Consider the following 15,449-nt stretch of genomic DNA (forward strand, 5'->3'; position numbering starts at 1 on the left):
ATAAACACTGAGTCATTCAGTAGCCATGACACTGTGTCAAATAAACGGTATTGATGGTGTTGCATTTTTTAAATCTTTCAAGCTGCTAATTGTAAATAATTTTTGCAGTTTACATATCTAGTCATTTGCACACGTTTTCAAAACTAACAAAAAGTTAATTTCTGTTCTTTTTGCCGCATTTCGCAGATTCTTTAAATCATTCCAATTTTTCATGACTTGGTCAATTATTTTCATTCTAATGACTTAATATTATTGTTTTCCGTTTCCGTTTAAAAATGCTTGAGTTTAGTGCGAGAATTGAACACTTAATCAGTTTAAAGTCTGCACTGCAATTAGATATAGTACAATTTGCAAACCGCAAAAGCTCCTTTTAATCTATAATATGGCAAATATTGAAGTGATGCTTAATATTGCATGTGAAATTGCAATTATGTATCAGAAAATATATCAATTAGACCTTTTCCTTGAATTGTCTAGCCCCATTTAATGCATTTTAAAAAGGGCAATCAGTCTACAGCACCCAATTTGGCCAATGCAGTTTTAATAGATGGAACTATTTAGTTAGTTCATGTTTACAGTGCATCCTAATTTAAAGTTTCACATGCTGTCAAGGGGATAGGGGCACTTGGACAGTCATTTGGAAGAAGACAGGCACAGATTTCCTCGTCGAAATACTACTGTTCCAAAAGCACAGACAGATTTGAGGAGGTTTGCTCAGTTTATTGGAGCTCCAAGATGTGTTTGGCTGTAACAAATCTAGAATATATCTCTTTAGTAGAGTTTTGGATGACATTAGTGTTGATTTTTTTCCAGATCAAGACTGGCCAGATTTTGCATTGCTGAAATTTTTAGACATAAATGTCACTCAAATGATGCTTCCTTAAAAATGAATGAAAACGAAAAGACACCAGAATCAGCGGTTGGTTAAAAAGCCTTTAAATGATAATGTCGATTGTACTTGTTGTGATTGTAAAGTTGCAGTTTGTATTTAAGAAAGGAAGAAAGAAAGACAATCTACAAATGAATTGGAACTTTCTTGAAAAAATAATATATATTTTTTTTAAATGATGAGTATTCTGAGAAGAAATTAGTTAATACATTTGCTCTCATATTACTTCAGTCAGTTGTCCTGTATTTTAAATATGGTGGTAGGATGAGACTTTGAAGTGTGCACATTTATTAAGAGAAACAACAAATAGAGTAAAATTTCTTGTATGTGTTCACGTTTGGCCACTAAAGCTGATTCTGACAGAACACCAACATATATCCATGATGACAGACAGTGATTCAAATACACACTACCATTCAAAAGTTTAGGGCCACTTATAAATATCCTTATTTTTGAAATAAAAGTGGTTTGTCGATGGAGATAGCATTACATTAATTGGAAATACTGTCTAGACATTGCTAACGTGGTAGATGACTGTTCTAGTTGGCTGATTTTTAATGGAATATCTACACAGGGGTACGGAGGAACATTTCCAGCAACCATCACTCCTGTGTTCTAATGACACATTGTGTTAGTTAATGGTGTTGGAAGGCTAACTGATTAGAACACCCTTGTGCAATTTTGTTAGCACATGAATAAAAGTGTGCATTTTCATGGAAAACATGAAATTGCCTGGGTGACCCCAAACCTTTGAATGGTCGTGTATGTTGCTGTCCAAAATGACTCCAGAAGCATATCTTCAACCAGACAGCACAGAAGATCTGTACAATTAATATCACAGCTTCAAGGTTTGCACCTAAGATTAGTGTGACAAAGTAAATGTACAATCATAATATCTGTTGTTTTTGTCACGAATAAAGGTATTTTGCCAGATCAATGTGACTTTTGACCACCAAAATCTAAACAGTTGGTCATTGAGTTCATGTGAACATTCGTGTCAAATTTGAAGAATGTCCCTCAAGGCGTTCCTGAGATATCACGTTCATGAAAATGGGATGAACAGTCGGTCATTCAGTGGTGCACAGGCATAAAAATTCTGCTCCATTTACCCAAACTGAATTGAATCTGACACAGTGATTTTCAGTGAGTGATTATGAGACCCTATTATATGGACAGGTGATAAATTGTAAGGTAATATTGAACTGTCGCCCAGTGCTGGACTTATGAATATACACAATTCCCCACATCCAGTGTGACATGAGTCAGACCTAATTTGATTTGCTCAAAGTGCCCAGGCATAAATTGACCTTAACAAGTGAGACCAGGAGCACCAGGTCCCTAGGCCTGGATTAGCCACTGCCAGAGGAGCAAAAGCAGACCGAGGAACACTATATTTAATCTTGCTCATGGTGGAAAACATAGCCATATTCCTGCATTTAATCTTTGCGTGAGGTAGAGGCCAAACAAAATTAGAAAAACACCGGGAAGTTTTGTTGTTCTCCGTTTGCTGCGAATCAGTGTCTTCGCTGAGCTCGCACTTTTGCAGCAACAGCCTGGCTTCTGCTTTGAAGACTTCCACATTAATGCATGTGTTTGTCTATGTGTGTGTATGTGTGTGCGTGTTTGGGGGTAGAGGGGGGAATGAAGACAGAAGGGGGCTCAGGAGGTGTTGACTGTGGAGATTAAAGAGGAATTAGAGAAAGCAGAGCACACAAGGAGGCACATAGGGGCATGAGAGAGAGAAAGAGGCCGAGCTTTTCTGAATATTCAAATCTCTCTGTTTGATACTGCTGCAGATTACTGAATCTTTCATCTGTGAAGGAAAAGATCGACCTTATGTTGCTTGGCTTCGTGCATACGTGCGTGTGTGTGTTTGAAACCTGTATAGTGATTGACTGACGCGAGGCCTTTTCCACGTGATTGAAGATGTGTTTTTTTTTTCACTTTGTTTAATACTCACAGCACCACATGGTACCTTAACACGCTGCTACTGACGCTGTTTTTTTACTATTCCCAAGAGGGTTCCGCGGTACGTGTTGTTCTGTGATGTAAATGCTAAATACGCATCAGATACATTCGTTAACTGGCTATATACCAAATAAACAACACCTGTAATGCCTCAGAGCTGCTGTTGAAGAGCTGCTGTTGATTGCAAGGAATTAAACGGCTTTACCTCAAGCAGTTTCAAGCATTCTCATTTTTCACTGTAATGTGCAGCCCTGCAACACTAGAAGTACACAGAATACACATCTGTTTTGTGCAGTAGAGCAAAAATGATTAAGCTGTAAGTCATCGAAAAGAATTTCCTTGTTTATTTATTTCACAAAAAATGTAAAACCCTTCAATCAAGTGTGTAACATTTTTCCAAGTGCCCACAAGTGTTACTAGTACTGAAAAACAAATGGTGGCTCTTTTAAATTTGTCTCCTTTCTGCTCTCTCTCAACACAGCCTGCAGTTCATCCCAGTTTACCTAAAGATATCACAGAAGTTTTGCTAGACGACTGATGGACACAAGTGAATCTGTCATGGCTTTACATTTGTGGTGAGGGGTAAAAAATATTTCGTTTTTACAAATTTTGTTTAGTGCAATAGTTTTATTTTTGTGATTTTTTAAAGAGACATAAAGTATGAAGTAGTTCAGGCTTAGCTTTGATTGAATAGTCTAACAAACACCAAAAGTAACACATGATGAGTTCACAGACTGTTGCAAAGTTGAAAGTCTGACTGTTCCATTTGATTTTACAACAGCAAAAAACATGTATTTGTCATTGAGACAGATAAAAACTAAAATGAAATAGTCCCCATGTGAACATGGCCCCTGAACTGGACTTCCTCTTCAACAAAGCTCTCATATCTCACACTACCTGCCTCAATTCTGCTTTATTTTTTATTTACAAACTGTTTTATTGCTCCCTCTCGATTTTTTAAATGTGTCTTCTGAGGATTAGCAGAAGGGTTTGCATTCTTTGTGCCTCCCAAAGCAGTGATGCTTCTGTTAACTTGAATATCCAGCAGCTGCGTGCCACAGCAGCTTACACTGGCAGAAACCATATTTTCCAGAAATACAACAGACAGCCCAGTTTTTCTCATAACCACAATAACATCACAAAATCAGATGCGTACCAGGAGGATGTGTTTTCTGCTTAGATGGCCATTGCAGCCATAAATAAGCGTGTTCGCTGTATAAAATACATACATACACGAGTTTTAATAGTCAAACAGCAGATTCATATCTTCACCGTCCCTCACAGCAAATAGAGCGTGTCCCCTGTCACCAAAGAGAATAGAGATGTGTGGCATTTTGGCAGAGCGCATTGCACATTTGTCAGGTTTAGCTAATTAAGCATAGGTGAGCAGCAGCAGCCGGGGCTCAGGAAACTCTTTGTTAGATGTGCAAATGGTTACAGCATACAGATAATGTGTTACAGGCAGCAGAGCATCGACTGTTTAGTGCGGCTTTGTGCATATAAAACCACCACAGATGACTTACTGCAATATTTTTTTCTGTTGTTATTCCCTGTCCAAATTGTCCTAAATGAAGAGGGACATAAATACTTGATGTTGTCTCTTCAGTTGTCAATAGTAAATATTCCCATTCCCTGAAAAATACTCCATCAAAACAGCGTGATTCTCTGATGAAAATCTGCTCTTAAACCCCGTGGGATGCAGAAATCTGCACATACATGAATATTCATCACATATTTTTGCTATGTCTTGTTTTTTTGGCAAACTGTGGTTACTCATTACCCTGAAAAGACAGATTTCTTCACATAGGCGCAATGTCTTCAACTTTGTTCGAACTGATTTTCTCTCATATATATTTTATGATTCTTATATTGAACCTACAGTATTCAATGTTTAATAATATCTGTACCTACAGGTGTATTTTCATTGTGGACCTTCACAGCAGGTTCTTTTTATTGGTGCCACAATCCTTAGCTCATCCAAATCAAGTCTATAGTACAGAGAGATGTCAGGTTTTTCATTTTTTATTGAATTTTTAAGACGACAGTGCATTTTTTGTTGAGTTTTGAAGAAAGTAAATCAATTGATCAAGTGGCTTAGCACATTATCTCTGTATTGCAGTGAGTGCAGTTGTACTTTTTTGCTGATCCAAACCTCTGTTTTGGCCTCGGTTCACACCAGTAAGTCTCAAGTGTCTCTGTCTTTGTGTATTTGCATGTGCAAAGCATAAACAAAATGTAATTTGCAAAACAATATCTGTATTCTTGCCTTTTTTGTGTGTTTTATGGATTTTTAAGTATCTCTGCATGTGAATGTAATATGGAAGATAGTGGCCACCATTTGTTTTCGGTTTAATTCCCTTCTAATTAGAACAGTGCCTCACCTTGGGAATACTTTCAGCAGTGCAGCTCAGTGCACACACCAGATCATCGAGAGAGGGTATGTGTGTGTGAGAGAAAGAGTGTGTGGGTTGGGGGCTAAAAGACAAACTAAAGTAGAAAACAGCAGCATCAGTGCCTTTTTTTGTAGTTGTGGAGACATGATTTAAAGATAGAGTATGTAGGAATCACAGAAACTGCATTTTGAAAGCAGAAAACTGAAAGAATCCCACTTCCTAGAAAGAGACAGAGAGAGAGAGAGGGGGGGGGGGGGGGGGGGGGGGGGGGGGGGTGCGTGACAAATTAAAACTACCTAATTTCTAAAAACACACAAATCATATGTTTTGTATGCAATCTTATGTGTGGAAAAGAAGTCTAAATTTATCCTCGAGCTGCATGAGACAGCTTCTTTTTAAAAAATGAAATGCAAAGTCACAGGAGTTTTTTATTTTTGTATCCACAGCTTAGTTAAGTTTTCCCAACTCATAACGAGAGAGTTAAGTGTTATGTTAATGAGTACAGCTGTCAAAGCTGACACACAGCAGACAGGAAGTGTTTTATTTCTCTTGCACATGCAGTGAAGTGGTGCACATCACTGTATGTGCACGACATCCATTTCAAAGCCAATATAGACAGACATAAAATAAATAACATCAAAATAGGACACAATGCAGGCAGTAACATATACACAGATCACATAAATAATAAAACTAGAGGAGAACGGAGACCATGAAGAGCACTGGAAGACACATAGATGTGAAAAAATAAACTAAATGTAATGATTGAACAGGCTTTTTACAGCCATATGACAGGCAGATAGCTGTTTTTTTCTTTTTTTTTTTTTTTTACTATTCAATCACTTGATTTATTGATTTCTGCTAAGAAACTTGTGCCATAAATGACTCTCCAATGCACTGCATACTATTGCTTTAAGACTATTTATTTCCCCTCTTTTCATCTATTCCACCATCCCCGTCTCTCCTTAGTCTTCTCTCTGATTTACTTGCCATGCATTATTTCTCCCCATTAAGATAATGAGGCATCTTCTGGAATTATTGCAGCTGCACAAGCACCGACATGTGCTGTCCATGCATCTTTGATGAGTTTACTCACGATTTTATAAAGTGCTGTAATTTACGGTATCACATCATGCTGCAACATATTGTCAGGACGGCTGGGATGCATTATGAATGCGTTATCAGTAAGACTCATGTTGATGCATTCGGCTTTCATCAGTGATTGTTCCCCTTTGTTGTACATTGCTATTCGTGGCACATCCGCCAGATTTTTGTGTCTAGTTTGGTGAAAACAAAAATCAAATCAGAGGAATGATAAGATTTTGGAGCTGACAGACACATTTCACATTCATTATCTTTTATTTTGGCGGTAGAAAGGAGAGCCTGATTTTAATTACGATGGACATTGATGCACGCAAACCACATGAAAGACTGTGGTGAGAAATCAATGTGGGCTAAACTACTGACACCATTCTTTCTGGACTCTTATTCAATGACTGAAAGAAAAGGAATGAAATAAAAGAAAAAAAACTCACACCATTGCCTGCACACCCTGTAACTTATTGCTTTTTCCTAAATAGATAATCTCAGTGGTTGTCCAAAAAGGATAAAAGAAGCAAATCTACAAAAGATTACTCACAAGTGCTTTTTTAGTCGGGTTAAGCAAGGCCTCTGACATTTGTGTACCTTTGAAATTATGCTTCCTCTGTGCCAAGAAACTAGGACAAATGTTTTTACGTAACAAATTTGAGGACTCATCAGAGGATTGGGAAATTACTGTCATGCTTGTTTCTTTAAAGACATTGAGATTAACTGGAACTGATGCTAGCTGTGATATCTTAGCATCCTTTCTTACTTCCTCTCACTGATCAGTATTAACAAACACTGCACCGGATGTACAGCACGCAATAATCATTTGAAATATTTATTTGTGACATAGTGAAAAGGCTGTAATCAGATTATCAGCCAGGCCCATTCGGTCATTATTAGACCCATTAGGCCAACACAAAACTTCCTATTTGTATCCAGTTCCAGTGAGATGGAGGAGTGATTCACATGATATCAGACTCAATTTTGTTTACTGGAGCTCAGATTTTCTGACCTTTCTGTAGGTAGTCAGACTCATCCCATTAACACTGTCACTGAACCGCTTATGTATGATCAGCAATCAGCATAATGGGGATAGGAAGCGCTCTGCTCTCCGTGTCGACTCTCTGACTAACGTTCTGTCACCGCTTGACTGACTCTGCAACAGGTCAACAAGCTTGTTGTTCTGTTTGGTTTGTACCTTTGCACTGGCTGCCTGGGATTCCCCCTGTAGGCATCACTAGAGGTCACAGAAACCAACACCTAGCCTTGATGTTGCAGCATTAGTTTTTTTTTTGCCTTTTGAACTGCATCTGATTCTCTTTTCCGTGAAACTGCGATTTACAGAATACATCAACCCTGCTGTTAGGTTTGTTTCGCAGGAACAACAGTTATGTTCATGGGGAATGTTTAATGATCCAAAAATGTCAGAAACCAAAAAATCTCAATAAACATGAATGGATGGATGGATGGATGGATGGACGGACGGACGGACGGACGGACGGACGGACGGACGGACGGACAGGCAGACAGACAGACAGACAGACGATAGATATGATTCATGAATCCAGAGGGACATTCAAGTACTTTGCAGTTCACATACAACAAACAAAACACTTCTAATTTAAAATCTATGTAATTTAAATATTGGTGTTTTTTTACCTCTCACAGATCATGGTTCAATGAGGATAACTCACTCATTCACATCACATAACATCACATCACATCACATCCCATCCATCCATCCATCCATCCATCATCTATACACCGCTTAATCCTCATTAAGGTCGGAGGGGAGCTGGAGTCTATCCCAGCTGACTTAGGGTGAAGGCAGGGACCACCCTGGACAGGTTGCCAGTCCACTGCAGGGCCACAAACACAGACACACAATCATATTCACAACTATGGACAATTTAGACTAATTAATTAACCTCAGCAGGTTTTTGGACTGTGGGAGGAAGCTGGAGTACCCAGAGAAAACCCACACATGCACAGGGAGAACATGCAAACTCCATGCAGAAAGATCCCAGGAAGGCCGGGACTTGAACCTTCTAGCTGCAAGGTGAAAGTGCTAGCCACCCATCCACTGTGCATGCCACAGCAGTTTTACATGAATTTTCTTTTTAAGGAGTGATGCTGATGATCGATGAATTTAGTGCTTTTGCTCGGAATGGGTTTGCAAATAAGTGAAATTTCATTTGATGTTTTATGTCAATTACACTTTTTAAGCCAAGCAGAAGAAGTTTCATACCGAAAAAATACTTTCAACAATTATTTTTTGATTTTATTTTTATTTTTAATTTTAATGGAGATCAGTTTGACCCGCAACATAACAGGAGAGTTAAGTTTTGCTTGCTTGTTGTGCATCTGTTGTGGATGAGTTAAAATGACACCACATACGTGTTTTGCCCTTAACTCCTTCTCGCACGTGGTTCGAGCACGTGTCCATGCTGGTGATCCTGCTCAACTGTGTGACTCTGGGGATGTTTCAGCCCTGTGAGGACGTTACCTGCCAGTCAGAGTGGTGCCGCATCCTACAGGTCAGTGTGACTCTCTCGCTCTGTTTGCTGGGCTTAATAGAACAATCTCTGACATGAAAAGTGTTATTTTTGGGTAAATTTGCCCCCTTTCAAAGAAAACACAAACTCACATTCACCTGGTTTCATAGGTCTTGTTTTTCACCATGCCACATGAAATGCAAGTGTTTGGTAGAAAAAATCATGGAATAAAAGTTTTGCTGACATGCTTGAGGTTTTTCAACATAAACATCTATCTCTAAAGTAATTTGCCATAATTTGTTTTCTCTTTACTTACACTACTTAAACACAAGTCAGTGCTCCAGTGATCAGTGTGATCTCCTTTTCTATCGCTTTCTGCTTAAAGTTGCTGTTAAAAGACTTAAAGAGAAACTGCTAATTAAAAGTACAATTCATAAGTGAACAGTAATGAAAAATTAATCCATTTCCTTCGTGCTGTCTCTCTTCCATTTGTTTCTATACACTCTCACTGTAGCGCCGTGCGGCATTTTTAGATGTGCTCATTATTCTCAAATACAGATATTCCTTTTGCGGTAGTAGATCTAATTAATTGAGACAGCCATAACCGTGCGAAGCCGGAGCTGTTGTTCCCTGCTGGGATGCAGCTAACTAATGGATACAAGAACTCATTTTTAGACAGCCTCCTCTTCCATGGTTTCTTTCAAAATGTGACTGTATTGATGAGGAGACTTAACAAGAGCCTGACCTTTTTCAGTTTGACAAAGGTCGATCTCCTCTTGTGTTATTGTTGTCCGTCTTAAACTTTGCTCCTGCATGTTTCTTTTGTTGACATTAGGTTTTGGACGACTGCATCTTTGCATTCTTTGCAGTGGAGATGGTCATCAAGATGGTGGCCCTGGGAATATTTGGCCCCAACTGTTACCTTGGTGACAAGTGGAACCAGCTGGACTTCGTCATTGTCATGGCAGGGTGGGTGTACCACTATGCTTTTTACTCAAACCCACAAATTGCTCAGTTTTCCATGTCAGCTGACAATGAAACATTTAATTTTATCCACGCACAAGTTAAGCAATCAAACAAGCACAAAAGCAGCCAAACCTGGATTCATGTACACATGAGGAGTCAAGAAGGCTGCTCATACATGACAAAGATGTATGAAACAGGTGCATCAGTTCGTATTTGTAGGTGTGTTGATGCACATCTTTATGTGTTTGTCCTGTCAACGTCATGCCATTATCAAAATAGAAGTGTCCTTTACTATGGAAGGATGTGTTTGCTGAGGGGAATTGTTGTCCCCTACATTTGTGCACATATAGGATGTTGTGCTTAAAAATTACAAATAATGTCTTAATTGACCTTATGAAGGAGGATTTACCTTCTATTAACAGGGAAGAAGCAGAAGGTTCTTTTTGAAGGAGGACATGTGCAGCACAATGTACACTACCATTCAAACGTTTGGGGTCACCCAGGAAATTTAATGTTTTCCATGGAAACTCACACTTTTATTCATATGCTAACATAATTGCACGAGAGTTTTTTAATCAACATTTAGCCTTTCAACACCATTAGCTAACACAATGTAGCATTAGAACACAGGAGTGATGGTTGCTGGAAATGTTCCTCTGTACCCCTATGGAGAAATCCCATTACAAATCAGCCATTTCCAGCTACAATAGTCATTTACCACATTAACAATGTCTAGACTGTTTTCCGGATTAATTTAATGTTATCTTCATTGAAAAGAAATGCTTTCCTTTCAAAAATAAGGACTTAGTGGGATAAGTGACCCCAGACTTTTGAACAGTTCTGTATATCTGCCGCAAAATGCAACAGTAATTGGTTGAGTAATGCTGCTCTTGCTGCAAACCAAAATTAATGCTTAGTATGACTGGATAGGTTGAGACAAGGGCAGGATGCAGTCATGAGCGCTCTCCCTCTTTCCAACAAGACCAGACCCACTCCCCACCAAATACAATGACAGAGCAGAACACAAAACACAGTTAAACCACAGCTGTTCTGATCTAAATACTTGTATGTTGTCACATTTATTGTGTTTTTGTGCTGCAGTGTAGACTACACAGGAGGAAAAAATGCCTTAAAAGTTCTCACTCTGTGTTATTAAGTGTCAAATGCACAGTAATTATGTGAGTTGATTCCAGTAAAAGTTTTATTAAGTTATAGTTTTTGTCTTGTTGGAGCTTCTTTGTGTTTATATCTCTGTGTGTTTTGTTTCTATGAAGTACTAAAGAAGAACACTTTTTTGTCTCCAACTTTCTGTATCTTCAGGGTGATGGAGTATTCTCTAGATGGCCACAATGCCAGTCTGTCAGCCATCCGAACTGTCCGAGTGCTCAGGCCGCTGCGGGCGATTAACAGAGTACCAAGTAAGTGTTTCAGAGAAAAATCCACAGCTCTACCTTCACCGATTAGTGGTCAGGGTAGAAAAACATAGCTTATTTACTACACAACATTTGCTTCTTATCTAGAGTCATAATAGCAGCAAATGTGGTCACTTTATTAGTACCCTGTTAACACATGAGATACCAGGTGAGTGCTGTCAAATAATTTTCAAGCTGAAAGGTTTTAAACCACTGAAAAATGTGGCGTAATCCCATGTGAGTAGCATATCTTGAAGTAAGAAGACGGACCTAAGGTGAATGTTATTTGTAACTTTGGTCAATTACGAGGCATTTTTGAATTTCTTTGAAACTATTTTTGAGGGTTTTTGCATCCACTTATGCTGCAAAGTACACTGTAAAAAAACGGTAACTTAAATGACAGTCTTAAGTTTTTTCACAATTTTTACTGTGCTTTTTAATGTATTTTTTAAACATAAAACTTAAAAAAAGGAACTCTGAATGTTCATATGTTGTGTAAAATTAAAAAAGGTATAAAATCCGTAAAAGTGACTAAAATTAATCTATGCCTTTTTCTATGAAGAAATTTTCATATTTTTAATGTAAAACTTTTTTTCTTAATTTTGCAAATATTTCCTTTTTGTTTAATAGCTAAAAGTTTTAAAATCAAGTTTAATACTTTTAATATATTTCAAAAGTTATAATTAGATGCAATTAGTAACAAATAATAGAAACAGAAGGATTGGTTCTGTAATTCCACCTAAAATGGCAAAGTTATGTTAACATTATTATAATTTTGGCTTTTTTGGGTAGGATTTCTTAGATAAAATTATGCAATAAAATCCGCTTTTAGCATCACTTTTCTGCAGTATTATGCCTGTTTTTTTTTCTGTTAGATCATTATTTGGCCTTGCTACAGATAATTTTATTGTTTTAATACATATAAATGTATTTTATTTACATTAAAAAGCCAAAAAAAATATGCAATTTCATGTAAAATGAAGGCTACAAACTGTATTTTAATGATGGACAATTCGAGTTTTTTTTTGTGAAATGGTTATTGAACTATTTTTTATTTTTGATTATTTTACTTTTTTGGTGCCACAGCTGCTGGGATATTACACTTTCTTATTTTTATTTTTCATATATAGTGTAGCCTTTGCAATTCCCATTACTGAATTGTTTGTTGTGACTCCAGTAGGCGCAAACATTTTTCATATAGGTCCTAACCCACATTTCATGTATTTTTTAACCAATGTTTACAGCATTTCACCTGTGTTTAATGCTGTCCGCCTGTTAGCATTCGTCATTCATTTGTTTGCATTGAGCAGTACAGACAGTACTTTGGTGTCTGCATTCTCACCGTTTAACTGTAGGGTGACCAATGATCTAGGAGTTGAGTGTTTAAGAGCTTGCACATAGTTTATCATTATCCTAAAAGCTATGCGACAGCGGTGGCCATGAATCCAGAGCGAAAGAGGAGCTTGAGACAATGGTGTCATAACAGCTTACAACATTATTAACCAGCATGCATTAGGGAAACAGCCAGCCTGGTTTCAGACTCAAGCATGCAACGTTGGTAACTAGTTTGTTAAATACATTTGTCTCAGGTTTGTAGACATAGTTTTGAATATTTTTTAACAGTTTTGTTGCGTGCATTTGTTGTACATTGATCGGTGTCTGTTGGAAAAAATGGGAGTTGTGTTGGAGCAGTGTTTGCACCACAATGACTTTGTCATATGAGGGTTATACACATGCTTGCAGCCTGGCACCGGCACACTAGAAGCCTCTCTGACTGTATACCTTTGAATGTGTTTGAATCATGACCCCAGTTTCCCAGAATAAGCCAGCTGTTAGCATTCGACACAGGTTGACCTGAGATTAAGCCACGTAAATTATGACGTTTCATGTTTATTTAAGTGTGTGTGTGTTGGGGATGAGGGTGTTACTTGTGCACGACAGATAACCCAAACACAGTCATAAAGCGTGGCAGGTTGTCTGTTTCCTTAAGCTATCACCTCAAGCTGGCTTTCGCACACACTCATAGTATTCCACCTCAGTGAGGCCTGACAGTGTTACATTAACCTTAACCTTATCACTGAGCCAACAGTTGCCCAGAGAAACTGACTTCACAGGCTACGAATGAGGTGAAGTAAAACCTGTATTAATGTAACAAGTTTATAGTCGCTCCCTGAAGGTGGCTGCTAGATGGAGGCAGATGTAGACAAGACATATGGAGAGAATTGCAATGAGCTTGACAATGAGAGCTGTTACTTCAGGCTGGAAAACTCAAGGTCAGTGTCGATGCGCAGTCACAGGTTCAGACACCCGGAGGATGTTTAGCTTACTTCCTCCTTTTTTCTCTCTTTTTCTTTCTCATCTGATCACAGATTGAGTGTTTGTGGGTTCACGCCAGCCATGCTCGTAGAACGGCTAATGTTTTTCTCCGGCCATTCCACCATCGCTTGGCCTCTCTGTTTATCTTTCTGCCTAAGTGGATGGGATATAACCATTGTTGGACAGATGTTTAATGTGTTTTTGCTGCTGTAGCTTAGATACAGTGAGCAGCAGTCTGTGTTTATGTCATGTTTTTGAAGGCTGCTGCAAATACTCTGCCAGCTCTCTCACACATGGGCACACACAGTCACATACGTGTTTCCCTGCTGCTCTAATAAGTTCTCAGGATTATTTAATGACACATGCAACACCTAGCTTTATTTGGCCTGTTTAGACTGCATGACTGAGATTATAAAAGGCAGTAAATTTCCTCCTCTGCCAGCTGATTTATTCCAAGAAAGAAAGAAAAAAATAAATATTTGCATGCTAATAGTTTCACAAGCTGACAGCAGAGTTAAGTGTCATCAAAAGATGTGCTTTCAGAGTTTGTTCTTCAAAATTTGTCCCCATAAATTACTTAAAGATATTCATTTTGGCCTCTATTTGGATTCTTACAAACCAGCTTTCCTGTGATATTTTAAATTGTTTGACTTGCAAGTAGTTTTATGACTTCGTTACAAAATCTTTTTATAGTTAAAAGCTTATGTTTGCTACCTTCCACATCATCCGAAAGGAAAAATAAAACAGTTTATTCACAAGATTTACAAAACATTACAATTTCTCATTTTGTTTCCTTTCAACCACCTTACTCTCATCACTAAGTACTTGCTAAAATACTGTTTATATCCAGGAAATGGGGTATTTTTTTTGAAGTTTTTAACAGAAATTCCAACCTTATAAAACATAAACTTGTCCTAGTAGCATGACTCATCTCTGTTCGAAACTCCTTCATCAAGTGTGCTATTTATGTTCCATTTGATTGAATTACTGAAATCAAATCCATCTTAAGAGACGTTATATGACATTGCACACTACTTTTTAAAAGTTTAAGATCACCGAGACAATTCCATGGTTTTCATAAAAACTCACACTTTTATTCATGTGCTAACATAATTGCACAATGGTTTTCTAATCATCAGTTAGCCTTTCAACATGATTAGCTAACACAACGTACGATTAGAACATAGGAGTGATGGTTGCTGGAAATGGGCCTCTGTATCCCTATATAGACATTACATTGGAAATCAGCCGTTTCCAGCTAAAACAGTCATTTACCACAGTAACAATATCTAGACTGCATTTCTGATTAATTTAATGTTATCTCCATTGAAAAAACAGTGCTTTTCTGTCAAAAATAAGGACATTTCTAAGTGATCCCAAACTTTTGAACGATAGTGTTTGACACTTTATGACCTTATATAGTCAGTCTGAGAGTAAACGCATTTTCTGTCTCGGTTTTCAGTGTCTTTGTATTTTTCACTGCCTCCTGTTTTCCAAGCAATTACATTCAATGCGTTGCTGAAAAACAATTTCTTGCCATAAATGGTACTTGGAGAACCTGTTAGTGTTCCGTATAGGTGATGTCAGTGCTGTGAAATGCTTTGTTTGCTGTACAGATTTAGATGCCCGAATAGTGGTCACACATCTGTGTGCACGTTTCCATGTTTGAATGTGTCACTGTACTGTCTGAAGCAACCGATCTATAACCAATATGTAAGAAAAGGAGGTTTATGAGGAAATATTAGACAGTCTGCTGCACAGACAATGATTTAAATTTGGAATTTCACTGATTTTATAATCGTAATGTAATTTCTGTCTATGTGTCTGAGTGGCCAGAAGTGATAACTGTGATTTTCTGGTTTCTATTCTATCCCACGGCCATAACCACATCCCATTAGAGCTCTAATGGATTGACCCTCAC

At 38.0% G+C, this 15,449-nt stretch overlaps 1 protein-coding gene across 3 annotated transcripts in view; it reads left to right on the forward strand.

Moving 5' to 3' along the window:
* cacna1ha (calcium channel, voltage-dependent, T type, alpha 1H subunit a) overlaps positions 1-15,449 on the forward strand; it is a 150,571-nt gene that overhangs the window by 60,902 nt on the left and 74,220 nt on the right. For all 3 annotated transcript variants that reach the window (XM_051941077.1, XM_051941075.1, XM_051941076.1), the window contains exons 3-5: positions 8,764-8,876; positions 9,670-9,803; positions 11,121-11,218. In XM_051941077.1, coding sequence (XP_051797037.1) covers positions 8,764-8,876; positions 9,670-9,803; positions 11,121-11,218 — 345 coding nt within the window. The remainder of the gene's footprint in view (positions 1-8,763; positions 8,877-9,669; positions 9,804-11,120; positions 11,219-15,449) is intronic.

The sequence above is a fragment of the Acanthochromis polyacanthus genome, chromosome 21 (genome assembly GCF_021347895.1).
Source record: "Acanthochromis polyacanthus isolate Apoly-LR-REF ecotype Palm Island chromosome 21, KAUST_Apoly_ChrSc, whole genome shotgun sequence".
In the NCBI taxonomy this organism is placed as follows: domain Eukaryota; kingdom Metazoa; phylum Chordata; class Actinopteri; family Pomacentridae; genus Acanthochromis; species Acanthochromis polyacanthus.